This window comes from Phyllopteryx taeniolatus, chromosome 12, assembly GCF_024500385.1.
Source record: "Phyllopteryx taeniolatus isolate TA_2022b chromosome 12, UOR_Ptae_1.2, whole genome shotgun sequence".
Lineage (NCBI taxonomy): Eukaryota > Metazoa > Chordata > Actinopteri > Syngnathiformes > Syngnathidae > Phyllopteryx > Phyllopteryx taeniolatus.
This window is the reverse complement of record NC_084513.1, coordinates 4,751,408-4,772,607: the sequence shown is the minus strand read 5'-3', so window position 1 is coordinate 4,772,607 and position 21,200 is coordinate 4,751,408. Positions and strand designations below refer to the sequence as shown.

Below are 21,200 nucleotides of genomic sequence, written 5' to 3'. Positions count from 1 at the left end.
TGAACCTTCGGCCCAGTATGAGGTCCTGAGCACTCTGGAGAAGGTTTGCGTCCAGGATATCCCTGTACTTGGTCGCATTCATCTTCCTTCGATTGCAACCAGTTGTCCTGTCCCTGCAGCTGTAAAACACCCCCACAGCATGCTGCTGCCACCACCTTGCTTCACTGTTGGGACTGTATTGGACAGGTGATGAGCAGTGCCTGGTTTTCTCCACACATACCGCTTAGAATTAAGGCCAAAAGGTTCTATCTTGGTCTCATCAGTCCAGAGAATCTTGTATCTCACCATCTTGGAGTCCTTCAGGTCTTTTTAGCAAACTCCATGCAGGCTTTCATGTGTCTTCCACAGAGGAGAGGCTTCCGTCGGGCCACTCTGCCATAAAGCCCCGACTGGTGGAAGGCTGCAGTGATGATTGACTTTCGAGAACTTTCTCCCATCTCCCAACTGCATCTCTGGAGCTCAGCCACAGTGATCTTTGGGTTCTTCATTACCCCTCTCACCAAGGCTCTTCTCCGCCGATTGCTCAGTTTGAGTGTATAAATATATGCTAATAAATAAATATGAGTGTCACAGCAAAGGCTCTAAATACTTATGGCTGTGTGATATTTCAGTTTTTCTTTTTTAATGAATCTGCAAACATTTCAACAATTCAATTTTTTTCTGTCAATATGGGGTTCTGTGTGTAAATTGAACTTAAATGATTTTAGCAAATTGCTTCAATACTGTACCCACCAAATTTTGTGCTGCTAAGTTAAACTGGCTTCGGAGGCCGAATTTTCTCCAAAATTGAAGGACCCCTGGAAATTATCCCAAAAGATCCTAAAAGACCCACTTCAAACCAAAATGGCAGATGTCTTTTCGGGCATTGCTTCTTGAGACTTTTTTAGGGATCAAAGTATGATGGACATGGCCACCAAATGTCATGTTGCTAAATGGAAGTGGCTTCGAGGGCTGAATTTTGGAACGCCCTGCTGTGACTTTTCAAGCATGGATTCTGAGACTTTTTGGGTCTACTCATGATAGACATGCTCACCAAATTCCATGTTGCCACGTGAAGAAACATGAAAGCATTTCTGGCGTATCTTTTTTTAAAATTTTTATTTTGTTTTTACCTGTGGTTCCACAGGTCGGTGCATGACCTCTGTGTTTCCATTAGGGTAGGAGGACTCGGACCGTGGCGGCACTGGTGGTTGTTGTGGTTTGGTCTGCACCAACTGAGGAGAACCTTGGATGTTCTTCCGGTAGCGTTCGTCTGCCTGTTAAAGACACACAGGAAGTGTTGGCAATAGTGCAAGGGGTTGTGAATATTCTGTTAGCCCACACTTAATTTCGAGAGAAGAGATGTTTGGTCCGTCACACCATCAGGTACCAATCCAGAAAGTAGGAAAATGCCAGAAAACATTTGATAGTAGAGGACCTCCTAAATTCATTTCAAGAGTAGAGATGTTTGGTCCGTCACACCATCAGGTACCAATCCAGAAAGTAGGAAAATGCCAGAAAACATTTGATAGTAGAGGAACCTCCTAAAGTCAACAACAACCACAAAACCTCAAAGCACCAGCAAATCTTGATCAGCCCAGTTTTCATTTTGTTTTCTCATGGCATTCCCTCGGACCTGGTTTTCGATAGAGGTCCGCGACTCATCTCACAAGTCTGTCGAAGGTTCTGCAAAGCCCTTGGAGCCTCTGCTAGCCGGTCATCTGATTACCATCCGCAAAGCAATGGCCAGAAGAGATGAGGACATTTTGAAAACAGTTCCCATTCAATCACTACAGCTTAACTTATCGTCTTTTTCATTGAACGACAAACCGCATAGATGTCAAAACTTAAACCAGGTAACAGAATCACTTTGAACTACAGTATGCTATGTATAAAACAGTAGAAAAAAATAGATTTTGATGGAAAGGACCTTTAAAGTGGACATGTTTTTATATGGTGCAGATGCACTTTAATGTTAAAAAGTTTTCATAAAGTGGACATGCCTGTTTTAAAAAGTAGCGAAACTGTGAGACTTTTTACTACTTTCCAGCATACGAGAAAAATCAATCACACAATTAGATGATTGATTAATTGATTAGCCTTGTTAATGATTAGTGTTAGCTTCCACACCAGCAGAAACAGCACCAGCAGAGCAGCAGCGCACTCCAAGCAAAAAAAAAAAAACTTCATCCAGACTTCACTTTTCGAGTGTTATCACCTCTGTGACAAGCTCGGATTCAGTCACCGTTGTTTTCTTTTCCGGTTCCGTATTGTGTTCTGGGGTTTTGGGGGCGCCTTTGGGGCTACTAGAGTCCAGGTTCTGCTGGTGCTGGAGGGACAGCAGGTAGGCCTGCTGCTGCTGAAGCTGCTTCTGGAGCTTTTGGGCTTGCCGCTGCTCCTCCAGCTCTCGCCATTTGTATTCCTGAGTGCACGCATGGAGGAGGAGGAGGACGAAGACAAGCCAAAGAACGTTCATCACTGCATTTGCCACCAGGAGGACCCTCACTTTTTGTTTAAATTTTCATTGTGGCCCTAATCTGATGTGGGTCATGTTTACTTTTACAATATGCAGTGCGCACAAAAAACAATTAGGGATGCAGGATAATGTAATTTCTATGTTACAGGGGGGCAAAAAACTACAACCCCAATTCCAATGAAGTTGGAACCAAAATACAATGATTTGCAAATCATGTTTAACCTATATTTAATTGAATACACTACAAAGACAAGATATTTAATGTTCAAACCGATAAACTTTATTGTTTTTAGCAAATAATCATTAACTTAAGAATTTTATGGCTGCAACACATTCCAAAAAAGCTGGGACAGGTGGCAAAAAAGACTGAGAAAGTTGAGGAATGCTCATCAAACATCTGTTTGGAACATCCCAGAGGTGAACGGGCCAATTGGGAACAGGTGGGTGCCATGATTGGGTATGAAAGAAGCTTCCCTGAATTGCTCAGTCATTCACAAGCAAAGATGGGGCGAGGTTCACCTCTTTGTGAACAAGTGCGTGAGAAAATTGTCGAACAGTTTAAGGACAATGTTCCTCAACGTACAATTGCAAGGAATCTAGTGATTTCATCATCTACGGTCCGTAATATCATCAAAAGGTTCAGAGAATCTGGAGAAATCACTGCATGTGAGCGGCAAGGCTGAAAACCAACATTGAATGCCCGTGACCTTCGATCCCTCAGGCGGCACTGCATCAAAAAACGACATCAATGTGTAAAGGATATCACCACATGGGCTCAGGAACACTTCAGAAAACCAATGTCAGTCTCTTGACTGCATCCGTTTTTTTCTTCCAGAAAGAGATTTGGCTGAAAGTAGCCTATATTTGACTGCTGATTGCTAAAGAACGGTATAAGCTTGAGACAAACATTTTTTTCAGATGGAAGAAAAGAGTCTGATCTTTCATTTGGTGGTTTTGGTGTTTACATCGTCATAGTACATAATATTCTGTGTGGCTTGGAGAATCAGTGAAATTGCTCGAAAATGCCTAGCAGTCTAGGGGTTCCCTGCTAAGGAAACGGCTGTCAGTGAATGAGTTAAGGAGAGGTGCTGCACATGCTGTTTTCTGTTTTTTGTCCCCATTTAAATATCGAAGTTGAAAAAAACTTTTCTTTGTTAAATTAATTTGGATCTCCAATTGAAAGATCCTGATGACATCAATTCGGTATATTTCCATTTATTTCTGAATATATTATACAGGTTATGCAAAAAAAACAAAGGTGTGCCAATAATGGTCAGCAGGACTGTAAATGTTTTAAATTGTGTATTTAGTGCATTTTATTTTGGTAAAAATTGTGCTAATTATTTAAGCACTTAAACATAAGTAATTAAAACTTAAATAAAATATGGTCATTATTAATTAGCTAATTCTAAATGTAGCTGTATAAAAATATTTTTTTTACTACATAAAATATCTTAAATGAACTACAGTTATAAATTAACAAACAAATTAGTTAAATTAAATTAAACAAAAAAATAAAAAATGACTGTGAGTCACGAATGGTTCCTGGGCCGCACTTTGGACACTTTGGACACTTTAGGCAAGCAAGCAGCTAGTGTAAACAGACCAGCTGCATTATGGGAAACTTCCTTCACTTCTTCCATACATTTTCTGTACCACTTATACTCACTAGGGTTACGGGCATGCTGGAGCCTATCCTAGCTATCTTTGGGCGAGAGGCGGGGTACCTCCTGAACTGGTTTGTCAGCCAATCGCAAGGCACATATAAACAAACAACCACTCACACTCACATTCACACCTATGGGCAATTTAGAGTCTTCAATCAACCTACCACACATGTTTTGGGGATATGGGAGGAAACCGGAATACCCGGAGAAAACCCACGCAAGCACGGGGAGAACATGCAAACTCCACACAGGCGGGGCTGGGATTTGAACCCCGGTCCTAAGAACTGTGAGGCAGATCTGCTAACCAGTCTTTCACCGTGCCGCTTCACTTCTTCCATTATTTGCAAATCTACTGTAACACTGCATCACATCATGACTACGTCACATTATGGCCATCCCCTCTTAAGTCATCTTACCATGACAAAAAATGACTCAACCTCGGCAACATCTGGAATGAAACATGGGAAAGCCTGACTTCCTTTCCTGCGGGATGACAGACTTCCTGGTGACATCGTCATTGAGGGGCTCTTAACCAAGCCTGGAAATGCCCTCGCAGACCTCCAACGGTAACGACTCCCCTGACGTCTCCAAAATATACAAAGATGGCCCAGGAGGAAATAAGTCATCGTGATGTGGACATGTTTTGTTTCCTGTGGTACACTGACGCTATAATGTTGAAAAAGTTGTTATAAAGTCGTCATAAAGTACATGGTTTTAAAAGTAATAAAGGGGACATATATGGCTTAAAAAGTGGTTATAAAGTGGATATGTTTAAAGAGGAGTCATTGAGTACACGTTAAAAAGGGGGTCATAAAGTGGAGATAACATGTTAAAAAGTGATCAGAAAGTAGATTTACATGGTCTAAAAAGTAATCATAAAGTGGACATCCCTGTTTTTCTATGGCACATTGGTAAAGTAGACATACTTAAAATGTGGTCATAAAATGGAGATATGTGGTTTAAAAATGGTCGTAAAGTGGACATACATGGTTTTAAAACTCACGAAGTGTGAGATGTAGGTTTAAGAAGTGGTCATAAAGTGGACATACATGTTTGAAAAGGTTTACAAAGTGGTCATTAAATGGAGATGCATCGTTTCAAAATGGTCATAAAGTGGACATACATGGATTTAAAACTCAAGAAGTGTGAGATGTAGGTTTAAGAAGTGGTCATAAAGTGGACATACATGTTTGAAAAGGTTTACAAAGTGGTCATGAAAATGGAGATGCATTGTTTAAAAATGGTCGTAAAGTGGACATACATGGATTTAAAAGTCATAAAGTGAACCTGTTTCAAAGGTGGCTTTAAAGTGGACATAAATGTTTACAAAGTGGTCATAAAGTAGAGATACAGTACATGGTTTTAAAAGTCATTAAGTGGAGATGCATGGTTTAAAAAGTGGTCATTAATTGGACAAAAATGGTTTTAAAAGTTTTAAAAGGTGGTATCAAAATCGACATGCATTGTTTTAAAAAGTATGGATGAAATAGATCTCGATGTTTTGAAAAATGTTTGTGTGACCCACCAGCAGCATGGCCTGTTCATGTAGCAGCTGCTGCTGCAGGATCTCTAGATGCCTCTGCTCCTCCTCCAGCTGCCGTCTGATGTACTCCTGCCGAACAACAAGGAGCTCTACCATTAGCACGGCGTGTGTAAAAACGCAGCACAAATCCACCATTTTACGTCTGTCTCAGTACCTGCTCCCTGTCGGCCCGCCGCTTTTCCTCCTCGGCCCGCCGCCGCTCCTCCTCCTCCTTACGGCGACGCTCCAACTCATCAGCTCGCCGTTTGTCATCCTGTTCGCGCCGCCTCTGCTCACGCTCCTGCTGTCGACGCATCTCGCGCTCGCGCCGTTGTTGCTAAAACAAAAACCAACAAGGAACAAACCATCAAAGCTTGGTTTATCACTACAGCTACAGCAGCAACTATGCCAAATTGATGCAAACATTACTCAGCTAAAACACAAAAATACTAGTTCATTAATCCTCACTAGTGGTACACAGGCTCCCTCTGGTTGCATGCGAAACAACCACTGCCTAAGTACAGTTCAGTTGTATTTTAATTTTAAGTTCAATATATTTGCATTTAATTTTTAAGAACTGTTTGTTTTAAAACGTTAATTTCAGGTACAAATTTCATTTAACTTTTATTTAAAGTTTTTAAATTCTTAAGTTAAAAAATATCAAAAAATATATGAAGTTAACATAAGCTGAATGCAAAAATGACTCAGCTAATACACAAATATAATTGAACGCAAAAATGACTCAGCAAAAACTCATTCTGACTGAATGCAAAAATAACTGCAAAAACACAAATATGCTAGTTGAATGCAAAAATGACTCAGCTAAAACAAATATATTAAGTTAATAGTAGCTAAACGTAAACATGTCAAAATATGTCAGCTAAATGCAAAAGTTAGTGAAAACACAAATACCGTACATTAGTTGAAAAAGAAATGTTAAGAAAACAAACGTTAATGTTAGTTAAACGCAAAGATAACTGGAGAGGTTATTTTTACGTTCAACTGACATATTTTCGCCATTTTTTTTCAACAAATATATATGTATATATATATAAATGTAATATATTTTGTGTTTTAGCTGAGTAATTTTTCACTTTAAGTAGCATTTTTGTGTTTTTGCCAAGACTAATTAAAAACAAATACATTAAGTTAATTTCAGTTGAACGCAAACATATCTCAGCTAAAACTCCAATGTTAGTTAAATGCAAAAATCACACAAAAATACGTTGACTTAATGCAACGAGGCCCTGTAGCCGACTGGTTTGTACATCTGCCTCACAGTTCAGGTCCAAATTCGTCCTCCCCTGTGTGGAGTTTGCACGTTCTCCCCGTGCCTTTGTGGGTTTTCTCTGGGTACTCCGGTTTTCTCCCACATCCCAAAATCAAGCATGGTAGGTTAATTGAAGACTTTAAATTGTCCGTAGGTGTGAATGTGAGTGCCAATGGTTGTCTATATGTGCCCTGAGATTGTCTGGTGACTAGTTCAGGGCGTACCCCCCCCGACCAGTTCAGGGTGTACCCCCCCCAAAGTCAGCTGAGATAGGCGCCAGCACATTTGCAACCCTAGTGATGATAAGCAGTTCAGAAAATGGATGGGATGGATGAATGCAACCACTCGGCAAAAATAAATATTTGAAGTTATTATGACCTGAACGTGAACATCACGCAATAAAAACAATTATGTTAGCTGATTGCAAAAATGACTTAGCAAAGTCACCAATACATGACATTAATGTGACACTGCTCCCTGGTAGCACTAACAAACAAAATGTTGCACGCTGACCTCCTCCAGCCGCCGCCGCTGCTCCTTCTGCTGCTCGATGCGCTTCTGCCTCTCAGCCAGCAGCTGGCGCTTGTACTCTTCCTGCTCCCGCAGCTGCTGCTCTTGCAGCAGCTGCTGGCGGCGCAGCGCCTCTGAGCGCTCCTTGTTCTCCTGCTGTAGACGGATGAAGTCCCGGCGCAGCGTCGACTCTCCCGGCACATTGACAATGGAGCTGCCAGGCCACAACACAGAAAAGAAAGCATTTTATTTATTTTCATTTCAACGTTTGTCGAGTTATCAAACTCTGTCGTCATGTGTCGCCCAATTGGACAAAATCTCTAGGACAAGTTCATCTTTGAGGGAACGTTGGAAATTAGGTTATGGCTGCTTCAAACCAAAATGGCCGACTTCCTTTTTCTTTTTAGGTATGGCTTCTTGAGACTTTACTGTGGCTTTACTCATGAAAACCATCCATCCATCCATTCATTCATTTTATCATTATCATCATCTTTGACAAATGGGCCAATAAGCAAACACTGTGTGAAGGCAACCATAATTAAATATATACAAACCCCAATTCCAATTAAGTTGGGATGTTGTGTAAAACCTAAATAAAAACAGAATATAATGATTTGCAAATCCTTTTCACCCGACTGTATATTCAATTGAATACACTACAAAGACAAGATATTTAATGTTTAAACTAGTAAACTTTAAACTTTTTTACTAGACTTTACACCAATTTGATCGGGCTGATCGATATCGGCCGATATTTAGCATTTTATGCAGATCGGCTTTAATGTCATAATTCGCCGATCTGATCAATGACATCATTGATCGTCTCCGCAACAGACATTAACTCCGTGGATTGCGCCGACTGTATTATAAGGACAAAATGGGGGAAAACGTGTCTTGGTGGTCACCGGTGCTCAGGACAGGAGAGGACGTTCGTTTAAGGCTTCCTTGAGGTATGTTCACGTACTTTTAATACGATACGGCTCACACGCAGGCAATAAAATGTTATGTAGCCTAGCAAGCTAGCGGTAGCACGAACGGTTGGACGTAAACATGGCGGCGTTCTGTTGAATCATGCGCTAAAGTTTTGGTGTGGGTGAAGTCATTTAAGTAAAAATAAAGTAATTTAATTACAGTAAGTTGGCACCCATTATTTCTGTCATGTAATGTTGGTTTGACCTGACTAATTAGAATTCACGATCTGACTAGAGCAGTGGTTTCCAACCTTTATGGAGCCAAGGAACCTTTTTTTACAATTGCAAAATCTCTCGGAACACCAACAAACAAAAATGTCACAAAAAGTGGATACATTAATTACTGTATTTACTTCCTGCCATGTAATAGAAGACCATTCATTTGTTCTGTTTGTTCAATCAATTTTTTTGAGCAATTATGTACACAAGTATATACAATAGTTCATTTAAATAGACACATTCCTCCATCTTGTGATCAGATCGGTGATCGGTTATCGTTTTTTTAAACTCGCTGATCGGCCCCAAAAATCCTGATCGTGTAAAGCCTATTTTTTACAAGTATTCACTCATTTTGAATTAGATGCATGCAACATGTTCCAAAAAAGCCGTGGCGGGGCATGTTTACCACTGTGTTACATCACCTTTCCTTAAAACACTAAATAAGTACCGTATTTTCACGACCATAAGGTGCACTTAAAAGTATTAAATTTTCTCCAAAATGGACGGGGCGCCTTACAATGCGGCGCGCCTTATGTGTGCACCGAATTCCAATAGCTATAAATGTTGTGTGATGAGCGCTCCGCTTGCCTTTTGTTTTTTGAGCATTTCCTCCTGACATGCAGCTTACACAGAGGAAAAGCGGATGTGGCTGAGGTCAGTGGAGGGTGCGTGAAGTAGGATGCTAAAGCCACGCCCCCGCGCGTTTTTTTTTTTGGGAGCATTTCCTACCGACACGCTGCTTAAACAGAGGAAAAGCGGACGTGGCTGAGGACAGGGGAGGATGCATGAAGTAGGACGCTAAAGCCACACCCCCGTTTTTTTGGTTTGTTTGTTTTTTTTAACCGCTTGACTGACTGGGAGCATTTCCGGGGTGTGCATTGTGCAAAACAACATCGGTTTGGCTAAGGACCCCCGCAAATGTCCCCTACGAAGAAAAACGCTTACGAAGCACAGTTTAAACTGCAAGTTATCAGTTACGCGGAGGAACATTGGAAATGAGCAGCCGCGAGAGAATTCAAGATCAACGAATCCATGGTTCGCAAGTGGAGGAAGCAGGAAAACGAGCTTCGCCAAGTCAAGAAGACCAAGCTGAGTTTCCGCGGGGAAAAAAGAAAAACAAAACGCGGAAACAAGGCGAGGTGGCCCGAGTTGGAAGACCAACTCGAGCAATGGATTCATGCGCAAAGAACAGCCGGGAGAAGCGTCTCAAGTCAGCAATTCGACTGAGTGCAATAACTAATAGGCCCCGGCTTGCCATCATTCCGGGAGGCTTGACGAACCGCTGGACATTCGTGTAAACAGGGCGTTCAAAGTGAAGTGAGCGGCGTGGGAGCCATGGACGACAGATGGCGAACACAGCTTTACTAAGACTAGGAGGCAGCGCCGGGCGAGTTACGCCACAATTTGTGAATTGATTGTGGATGCTGGGGCTAATGTGTCTGCTTGCACTGTTATTCGAGCTTTCGCACGGCAACGAGACTGACTCGAACCTGATGGAGAACTTGCCAAGCTGTTCATTTCGAATACAGAAGATGAGGAATTTGATGGATTTGTGGATGAGGATTGATAAAAAAAATTATGCGGGTACATTCTTAAATACTTCAATAAAGTACAACCGAACTCAGTTTTGCTCCCACTGCCTTTTTAAAAATATTGTTTTAGCGTGCATGCATGCTACCGTATGTTTTAAGCTAGCGTATGTTTTACCATGCCTGCGCCCAATAATACGGTGCGCCTTATGTATGTGTTAAATACAGAAATAGACCCCATAACCGAGACTGCGCCTTTTAATATGGTGCACCCTATGGTCGTGAAAATACGGTTTATGGGAACTGAGGACACTAATTGTTGAAGCTTTGTAGGTGCAATTCTTTCCCATTCTTGCTTGATGTACAACTTCAGTTGCTCAACAGTCTGGGCTCTCCGCTGTTGTTGTCTTCATATAGTGCCACACATTTTCAATCGGAGACAGGTCTGCACTACGGGCAGGCCAGTCTAGTATTTGCACTCTTTAATATGAAGCCACGCTGTTGTAACACATACAGAATATGGCTTGGCATTGCTGAAATAATCAGGGACGTCCCTGAAAAAGACGTTGCTTGGATGGGAGTATATGTTGCTGCTCCAAAATCTGTATGTACCTTTAGGTATTAATGGTGCCTTATCAGACGTGCAAGTTACCCATGCCATGGGCACTAACACACTCCTGTACCATTACAGATGCTGGCTTTTGAACTTAGCGCTGATAACAATCCGGATGATCCTTTTCCTCTTTGGCCCCAAGGACACGACGTCCATGATTTCCAAAAACAATTTGAAATTTGGACTCGTCAGACCACAGCACACTTTTCCACTTTGCGTGAGTTCCTCTCAGATGAACTCAGGCCCAGAGAAGCTGGTGGCCTTTCTGTGTGTTGTTGATATATGGCTTTTGCTTTGCATGGTAGAGTTTTAACTTGCATTTGTAGATGTACCGACAAACTGTTTAAACTGATAATTGTTTTCTGAAGTGTTCCTGAGCCCATGTGGCAATATCCTTTACACAATGATGACGTTCTTAATGCAGCGCCGCCTGAGGGATAGAAGATTACGAGCATTCAATGTTGGTTTTCAGCCATGCCACTTAATGCAGAGATTTCTCCAAATTTTCTGAATATTTTGATGATATTATAGACCATAGATGATGAAATCCCTAAATTTCTTGCAAATGTACGTTGAGAAATGTTATTCTTAAACTGTTGGATTATTTACTCAAGCAGTTGTTCGCAAAGTGGTGAGCCTGTTTCCAATTCACCTATTCACCCATGGAATGTTCTTCGCAGGTGTTTTTGAGCAGTCCTTTTCAAAAGTAACTTTCCGAGTCTTCTGTCACCCCTGTCCCAGCTTTTTTGGAGCATGTTCCAGGTATCAAATTCAAAATGAGACAATATTTGAAAAAAACAAATATAAATAAAAAAATTATAAATAAATAAATAGCGTTCATCCGTTTGAACATTAAACATCTAGTCTTTATAGTGTATTCACTTGAATATAGGTTGAAAAGCATTTGCAAATAATTCTATTCTATTTTTATTTACGTTTAACACAACGGCCCAACTTCATTGGAATTGGGTTTTGTATATAGAATATTCAACCCGCCAAAGTGGTTAGTGGAAGTGGTGGTGTTACCCGCCACTGTTGAAATTCACCCGCATTTAGCAGGTGCTAATGTCAATTCATGTTGCTTTGTGAAACTGGCTTCAGGGGCGGCATTTTGAAAAATTGGAAGGACCCATGTCCAAAATAACCCAAGAATAACCCCTTGAAACTAAAATGGTGGACTTCTTTTGTCTTTTCAGGTACGGCTTCTTGGAACTTTTTGTGGGTCTGCACGTGATAGAAATATCGCCCTAATTTTATTTTAAAATTAGTTAGATTTTCAAAGAATTTGAAGGACACATGGAAATGTTCAAAATGACCCTAAAATGGCCGCTTCAAACCAAAATGGCTGACTTCCTGTCTTTTCATGTATGGCTTCTTGAGACTTTTTTTTTTGTAGGTCTAATCGTGATCGACAAGGCTACCAAATTTCATGTTGCCAGGTGAAACTGGCTTGAGGCAGGTGAAAGTGGCTGAATTATTAAAACATTCATGAGCTGAGTTATTTGACTTTCGTGTTTGATGGCGAGTCATCAAACTTGGCTGCCATTCTTTGCCCACACACTGACTAAAAACTCAAAATGTTTCACAATTTAGCCTTGTCCATCTGCCTCGTATTCATGTTCATGCTTTAATTTAGGTAGCAATAATACAAAAAAATCTAGTTGATGTTTTTCTTTGAGGAAGAACCCACGGAATGGCCAAAATGGGCCTAAAATGTCCGCTTCAAAGCAAAGTGGCAAACTTCCTATGCGTTTGTTACCTTGGTTCTCCCTCTTGCTCTGACGCTTCTTCCTCCTCTTCTTCACTTCCACTATATTCGTACTCAGTCTCATCTGTGGACGATGTAGGGGGAACAACATTAACACGACAAGTCTTTGAAGATGCGTCTTTGACGGTGTGGATTTGAATAATGTGTCTTTCAAAATTTGTCTTTGACGGTGTGGACGTGTATTTCAACGCATTTCTTTGATTTTGATGCCACAACTTTGACGAGATGTCTGTGATGAAATATTTTGCATATCTCATATTGTGTGCTGTTTCTTTTGACACCATTTCTTTAACATTAATGGTGTGTCTTTGAAAGTATCTCTTATGGTGTCTTTGATTGCATGTATTTGACAATGTGTCTTTGACATGACTTTAACACGTCTTTGGCAATATCTATTTGTTGTTATGTCTTACATTGTGCTTTTGACAGTGTCTTCCAAAATGTCTTTGATGCATATCTTTGATTCTGATGGCATGATTTTGACATGGTGGCTATAATGGCGTCTTTGAAAGTCTGTCTGATATGGTGTTTCTTTGACATGTCCTTTAATACATGTCCTTGAAATGTGTCTAACAAAACGTTTGACAGTGTGCATTTGTCGCTGTGTCATTAACATTGACGGTGTGTCTTTAATTGCATGTCTTTGCCAATATGTTTTGGTTGGCGTGTAATTATGGAGTGTCTTTGTCTTGGCAATGTTTTTTTGACAACATATTTGACGATATGTCTTTGACAAAGTGTCTGATGATGCATGTGTCTTTGAAAGTATGTATTTAATGGTGTGTTTTGATGATGCGTCTTTCAAAATGTGTGTTTGATGCAGTGTCTTTGACAATGTGTCTGAGTGTGTCTTTGACATGTCTGACAGCATCTCTGATAGTGAGTCTGACAATGAGCCTTTGACAATCTTTCTTATGCAATGTGTGTCTTTGACAGTGTTTTAGATAGTGTGTCTTTACGTCTTTGCGTGTCTTTGTTGGCATATCTTCTGGAATGACTTGACAATGTGTCTTTGACATTGTTTTTATGACATACATGACACGCGACATACATGATACACGACGTGTATCTTTGACAGCGCGTTTTTCACTTAACGGTGTGTCTTTGACGGTGTGTTTTTGATGGCGTGTCTTTGACGAAGTGACGCCTCTCCTCACCCTTCTCGCCTCGCTTCTTCTTGGTGCGATCAATGTGGTCCTTGAGCTGGATGCGCACCTGCCGCTCGTTGGGCTGGTCCCTGATGAAGGGGTGTTTGAGCAGCTGCTCGGTGGGCGGCCGCTGCGTGTAGTTCTTCACCAGACAACCCTCGATAAAGCTGAAGAACTTCTTGGACCTGCGAGCAGCGTCCTCCCATCACATTGTCGCACATGAAAAGTCAGTTAAAAATAATAAATAAAAGTGCACCATTTTTTGGACTTGAGTCTTGGAGGAGGGTTTCTGGGGATGAGGAAGAGTGCTCTCATGGGATGCATGTCGCACAATGCTGTGGGAAAAACGAGACCAAATGATACAGCTGGTTAAATTTGAACTATAGTAGTCCCATTCCCGCTGTCTGTCTAAGCCGACTTTTTCAAGGCTTGTTGTCCTTTTTAAAGTACTGATGCAGAATGGGGTCATTGAAGTCCTCCTGCGAAGTTGCCAATTTCATATGTAGTACCAGAAGGGCAATACAACTCATTATATTTTTAACTATGAGAGCCCCTTTCACACTGTTCATCTAAGCCTGCTTTTTTATCCCGGCTCGCTGTGTCTGAGGTACTGGTGCCAGATAGGGAGGTTGAAGTCGACCCACAAATTTGCAGGCTTCGAACACAGGATCAGAGGCATAACTGAGGCCTGAAGTTACATGGGTGTAAAGGGATAGCGTAAAACATTACTAATATCACACTAACCATCAGGGCCCACAGTCCGGTGTGTAAGATATTGACATGGAATTGGGTGTAATTTGTGGGCTTCTCATGTAGTGTCAGAGGCATAAGAGAGGCATAACGCAGGAAATATTACGAAAATATCCCTTTTCACATTGGCCATCAAAGACGACAGCTTTTTCATGCCTTGCTGTCTTGTGTAACGTACTGATGGGGTGTGGGGGAGTTAAAACTCCACTTGCGCATTGCATATTTGCTGGCTTCGGACGCAGAATCAGAGAAGGCGAAACAGACTCTGAACGCAGCCTGTGTGTAAGGGGCCACAACCACCGTGTAAAATTTAACACCTGAGAAGTCCTAGCCGATCCCAAAACATTTTTCAAAAGCTTCTCCCTACTCCAATTTCAAATTAATGTATTCTTATTTTATAATAACAGATACATGGTACTTTAATAGCCTCTTGCAAAAGCTTTTTCCCCAGCTCACTGCCGTCTCTGTAAATTACAGATACCGAACAGGTTGAAGTCAACCCGCAAATTTGCCACAGTGAAATGCCAAAAAGGTTCACGTTACTCTGATAGCCCCTTTAATGCAGGTCATCAGACATGGCATTTGGTACCAGCTCACTGCTCTGCGTGAAAGGTACCAACGTGGCATGGTCGATCCACAATTTTTTGGGGGCTTCTTACGTAGTATCAGAGGTAGAACGCCGGCAGTGTGTAAGGGGCCATGACCACAGTATGAAGTGTAACACTCATCCCCCAAAACCCCTTTATCACCATTCCAGATGCTGCCATTGACGTCACCATGCATCTAATTATCTGACTGCGAAAAGCCACAACGGCCGTGTGAATGCGCACTATGAACACCACAGTCCTCTACCGTGACACCTCTGATGCGCCAATTTGCCAGGACGGCAGCGTGAAACGGGAAAGTGTCTTTTATGACTTACGCGGAGCTCCTTCAGCCATCTCGATAGCCGTAATCCCACAGGACCACAAGTCGCTCTGGAGGACAGGAGAATTTTTTTTAAAAACCATGGAAAACACCGGCAAATTGAGTGTTATGGGGGTCTGCATTAAAGAGGGTCTACAGCAGGGGGTTGCGCACCCGGTAGTCGTAAGTGGCGTCCGGGTTTTCATCGCAGGCGATGACTTCCGGAGCCATCCAATAAGGCGTCCCAATGAAGGTGTTACGGCGGCCCACTGTTCGATCCAGCTGAGCGCTAACGCCAAAGTCCACTGAGGAGGCAGTAAAGACAAAAGTTAGCATTTGTTAGCATTTGATCATGATAGCATTTGGCTAACATTGATTTAATTTAAACTTTAAACTTTTTGTACTCAGGTTGCTATCTTGCTACATGTTACCATACCAGCTGTTAGCATGTGAGCATTTTATCAATTCTCAATAGAAATGAATACCGGACTCAAGAGGAATGGCATGATGTAAAATCCTGAAAGTCCATTGAGGAGGCAGGAAAGACACAAGTTAGCATTTGGCTAACATTGATTTAAGTAGAAATTTTAGCCGATATCAGGGCAAGATATAAAAACCTCACCGAATCTGCCTTCACATTTTCCTTATACAGGTTGTTAACTTGCGATACGTTAGCATAACAAATGTTATGTCATTCGACACCGTCACTGTACACCACAGTGGCTAATGCTATAGCCAGGAAATAGCTGGCCAATAGTTCGTTCGCACACGTCAACTTCCACGTCATTCAACTAGGTAGAGCCGCCTTTAGAAGCAATACACATATTCCCAGTCATAAACCGGGTTAACATGCAGATGTCTTTGTCATTCCGATTTACAAAGCCACTTTTCAGATGTGTGACATACAGGTCGATGTAAACATCATGTAATTCATCAAGATGGATTGAGGATGATTGTTTTTATTTACACTTTTCGTAAAGCAACAGCTTGATAAAAACAAGTCAAAAGTAGTTAAAATATCTCCGTCGCAGACCAGCTCTTGTAGGAAGCCAACATGTTTTCAAGTGCGTAAACACACAGACACCGACACCATTCCGATTCACTGTTTACATGACGAACATTTACTTCTGATCCGTTTGGTAAGAGGAATATTCCAGCCCTGTGAAGCAGAATTAAATTATATTTGGATTTGGCCTGTTTATTCCTATTGAGGTGTTTGTATGGAGCATTTTCATTCAGTTTGCACTTCTAATAAAATTTGTAATCAGAATACAAGGCTCCATGTAAACCCCAACTATAGATACTATGGTGTAGAATTTGTGAATGGTAACCCCAAATGGACAAAAATAATACCTTGTAAACTCGCATGGACATACAGTCGTAAATATTGGAACCCCTGGGGCTCAATTTTGAGCACGACTACAAAAAGACACATTTCCTGACTGTCTGACATGAAATCAGACTTAACTTTTCCTGTTCTATGTCAATTACGATTACCACAATTATTTCTATTTGCTAAATGCCAGACTACTAAGAGGATTATTTGAGAAATGTATATCATGAAAAATACAGTCAAGATAAAAAATACTGTCACACCAGGGGTGCCAATAATTATGAGCACGACTGTACAGTATAATTTGTTAGTGATAAAGTGAATGCATGTACGGTAACTTTAAAATATAAATAAAACCATAACTACTGGGTCAGTCAGCAGGAAGCACAACGGCATCACCCAAACATGCACAAAATTCCATGAGCAGTATTCTTATTTGTATGAACTATACAGTACTTATTGTTGGGGGTGAGGGGATATGACAGTTGGCCAATGAGGTACCAGTTTCAAAAGAGCCACATGACTTCTTATGCAACCACTCATGCATTTTAAGTACTAGTGACTATTACTGCTAATTTTGGAAGCTCTGTTTGTTTTTGATTGAATAAAGACGCATTGCTGAAGAACTCGTGGTTGTGTCAGCGCAAATCTGACTGCAAAGTGACTGGCGAGCAACAACGGCGACTAGAACTCCAACGGACCTCTTACTGGGGGTGGCATGGCTCAGGTGGTAGAGTGGTCTCCCAACCCAAAGGTTGTGGGTTTAATCCTCGGCCCCTGTGACCATGTCCAAGTATCCTTGAGCAAGATACTGAACCCCCAGTTGCTCCCGATAATGCGACATCAGTAGATGAATGAGGAGACAGTGTTAAAGCACTTTTACCATGAAAGTAGAAAAGCACTATACAGTTGAAAGTCCATTACCAGCCCATTACCAGCCCATTACCAGCCCATTTGTGGAAGTGTGGAACTGAGGGTAAAAATACGCCCTGCAACCAGAAGGTCACCCCTTCGTATCCCCGCCTGAGTGGTAGCAAGTAGCTTACCACCTGGGTGTGACTGAGGAGTGAATGAATAATGCATGATATTGTGAAGCATCTTTGAGCTTCTAGAAAAGTACTGTGTAAGTGTAATGCATTATTATTGTTTGATCTGAGGCAATGACATCGACAGCAATACTTTTCAGATTCTTATGGATGAGTTTTCATAACCGTTACCTACGTTATGTTAGTGTTTAGTCCAAGTTTTGACAAAGATGAAAATGTTCCTCGTCGTCATTACAGCACAAATCTGACTGCAAAAAGTGTTTTTGGTGTCGAAAATCACACGTTTATGAGATTCGGACATAATAGAAAACTATATGGACGTGATTCACTATTATTATTCTTGTTTTCTGTAAAATTTGAAGTAAATCTGACAGTGTGCTTGCTCTCAGTGTGACCCAGAAAATGAGATGTTTTGAGCGTATGCCGCCATTGTTTGTTGTTTTAAGGTAGCTTAGTTAGCTTAGAAAGCTTAGTTAGCTCTGAGGCAACTGTCGCAGTTACGAAATCAAAATCACTGGATAATTGCAATATCAGCAAGTGCTGGGGATCATATGTTAAATTACTTTGGCTTTGACTATTTTTGGTGTTGTAGGCAAAATATTTTGGTTAAAATAACTTTGACAGCCACTGCCAACATCTCCATTAGTTTGTGCCGTAGCAGTTTGCTAATCTTGGGTCCACATATAATCAACAGTACAAATAATAGATTAGTGCACCACATAGTGCATCAATACAGTAGTTACACATGATTCATTGATAGAGTAGTTACTCAAAATACAAGCTACAGTCGAACAAGTAAACAATATCAACACAAAAGACACCAATTATTAATTTGATTACAAATGAAATAAAATACTGTTAAAACAAAATATGTATTTTAATCCTGAAGCAACACCTCTCAGATGAAAAGAGTATCAAGTGTATATAATAAAACCAAATAGCAGGCATGTCAAACTCCACCACATCATTTTATGTGGCCGGTGAAAGCAAATCATTTGTGTCAACTTCCATGATTCTTCCTACACTCTGTACCAAAATGTGATATTGTAATATGTAATAAATAATAACGTTAAGCGACTGCAAGCATTTCATTTGTTACCAAACCCAGTAACTTACAGTAACTTGAACAATAGTTGAACAAATTATTTTCCTTGTCTTCTGATTTGAAAACTAGTTATCCATCATTTTGTTGTGGATATATAATACTATGATCAGGCGATTAAACATTTATATGGTTTCACTGTCATAACGGCTCTCTGAGGGAAACCATACCAACAATGTGGCCCGTGACAAAAATGTGTTGGACACCCCTGCACTAGTAAATGAGGGATTACCGTACTGTAGTTGTAGTACCTGACCACAGAAGGCAAATCTATCACTTTAACACTTCCCAATTTTCAGAATTTTCATACCGAGCTTGACTTCGGCGTTCTCCGTCAGCAGCACGTTTTGGCCCTTAATGTCACGATGGATGACGTGATGGGCGTGAAGGTGAGCTAAGCCCTAAACAAAAGGGACAAAAAATGTGACAAAATGTGCAAAAACGTGACCAAAAATGAAGGAGAGAATGATGGGAAATATTTCCTGACCCTGAGGATCTCTCTGGAGATATAAGCGATCCAGTCTTCCTTCAGTGTGTTGCCTTTGGTGTTCTTTACCAGGTCTGTGATGGACCCAGCCCCGCAGAACTCCATCACCAGCTGTAACAGACAAACATGGAAGACTCATGAGATGAATGAAACCTTGAGTGACAGGCGACAGCACCAAAGCCGGCGGGGACCAATTTGGCGGGCTCTCTGTATGAAAGGGAGAATTGTTCTCTCTGCTGTCATGCCACCTCCAGTTGCACGAGGGTGTCCAAAGAGGAACACGTGCTTACACATGCATGTTTAGTGGGAGGCTCGTAAAAAACATCACCACTACGACAGCTGGAGAAAGGCAACTAAACACCAGACTGCATTTCCGAGTGAGAGTGAGAGCTCTCCAGGAACTCATAAAACAAAGTCGTCAGTGTCTATAAATCAGCACGACTCAGGTTTTTGTTGTTGTTAATTATTATGATTAGAAATGTACCCATAGTTGGTCGTCATGTCCCGGCGGGCTTTTCTTAATGAAGGCGCCATAGTAGGTGGCGATGTTGCGGTGGTGGGAGTACTTCTTCAGCATGTTGATCTCCAACTTGATCTCCTCCTCTTCGTCCTAAAAAAAAGGTCCGCATTTTTATCAGTCTTATGACCTTAACTAGAATTGGTTGTTATTTATTTAAATTTAAAAGACAAATTAGATGTTAAATACCTGTCTATTATATATTATATATAAATAGGAAAAGTGAATTTAATTTAAAGATATTTATGGAGCACTTTTAAAAACAACCACAAAAACTGCTGTACATAAACAGAAAATCGAACATAAAAAAAATAAAACAAACACAAAATTAAACAATGACAAAGTTAATACAATACAAACAAATAAAACACAGTTTTAATTTATATTTAACAAAAAAATATTATATTTACTGTATATTCAATATTTATACTTAATTATATAATACATAATAATTTAATCAAATTATTACATTTATCTAAATAAAAAATGCAAATCATACATGAAAATATCCAGTATTCACATGAATAAAATCTGTTTTATAAATGTATTGATTATAGTAAAACAAATACAAAAATACAAAAATTAAATCCCAACAGAAATTAAACAAAACAATTAGAATTAAAACAATCTATTTGAAATTACAATTTTTAAATTTGTAATTATCTTACATTGTTTTTTAATTTAGAATTACATTTTGAAATCCGGCGGCACGGTGGCCGACTGGTTAGAGCGTCAGCCTCACAGTTCTGAGGTGCGGGGTTCAATCCCCGTCCCCGCCTGTGTGGAGTTTGCATGTTCTCCCCGTGCCTGCGTGGGTTTTCTCCGGGCACTCCGGTTTCCTCCCACATCCCAAAAACATGCATTAATTGGAGACTCTTAAATTGCCCATAGGTGTGACTGTGAGTGCAACTGGTTGTTTGTTTGTATGTGCCCTGCGATTGGCTGGCAACCAGTTCAGGGTGTACCCCGCCTTCTGCTCGATGACAGCTGGGATAGGCTCCAGTACGCCCGCGACCCGAGTGAGGAGAAGCGGCTCAGAAAATTGATGGATGGATGAATATCTACGGCCAAAAATGATGGCCCAAAAGTGCTTTTTCGGCTTTGGACCGAAATACTTTTTTCACCGAAATAAAACAGACCAAAAAGGTCCGCGACCCTAGTGAGGAGAAGCGGCTCAGATAATGGATGGATGGATTTTGAAATCCAATTTCAATTTATTATTATTCATTTTTACAATTTACAATTAAACGTATTTAGTAGTAAAAGATGTCGGCACGGTTTGCGACTGGTTAGCACATCTGCCTCACAGTTCTGAGGACCGGGGTTCAAATCCAGGCCTCGCCTGTGTGGAGTTTGTATGTTCTCCCCGTGGCTGCGTGGGTTTTCT

At 40.9% G+C, this 21,200-nt stretch overlaps 1 protein-coding gene across 8 annotated transcripts in view; it reads right to left on the bottom strand.

Annotated features, from left to right (window-relative positions):
• LOC133487196 (mitogen-activated protein kinase kinase kinase kinase 4-like) overlaps positions 1-21,200 on the bottom strand; it is a 91,278-nt gene that overhangs the window by 32,842 nt on the left and 37,236 nt on the right. For 6 of the 8 annotated variants that reach the window (XM_061793385.1, XM_061793380.1, XM_061793382.1 and 3 more), the window contains exons 4-15: positions 19,781-19,906; positions 19,297-19,407; positions 19,120-19,210; positions 15,503-15,633; positions 15,345-15,399; positions 13,929-14,007; positions 13,682-13,857; positions 12,516-12,588; positions 7,428-7,638; positions 5,820-5,981; positions 5,648-5,734; positions 1,113-1,256 (exon numbers count right to left, since the gene is read on the bottom strand). In XM_061793385.1, coding sequence (XP_061649369.1) covers positions 1,113-1,256; positions 5,648-5,734; positions 5,820-5,981; positions 7,428-7,638; positions 12,516-12,588; positions 13,682-13,857; positions 13,929-14,007; positions 15,345-15,399; positions 15,503-15,633; positions 19,120-19,210; positions 19,297-19,407; positions 19,781-19,906 — 1,446 coding nt within the window. Of the gene's footprint in view, positions 1-1,112; positions 1,257-2,197; positions 2,402-5,647; positions 5,735-5,819; positions 5,982-7,427; positions 7,639-12,515; positions 12,589-13,681; positions 13,858-13,928; positions 14,008-15,344; positions 15,400-15,502; positions 15,634-19,119; positions 19,211-19,296; positions 19,408-19,780; positions 19,907-21,200 lie in introns of all 8 variants that reach the window. The other 2 variants (XM_061793386.1, XM_061793387.1) reach the window with 1 other exon arrangement.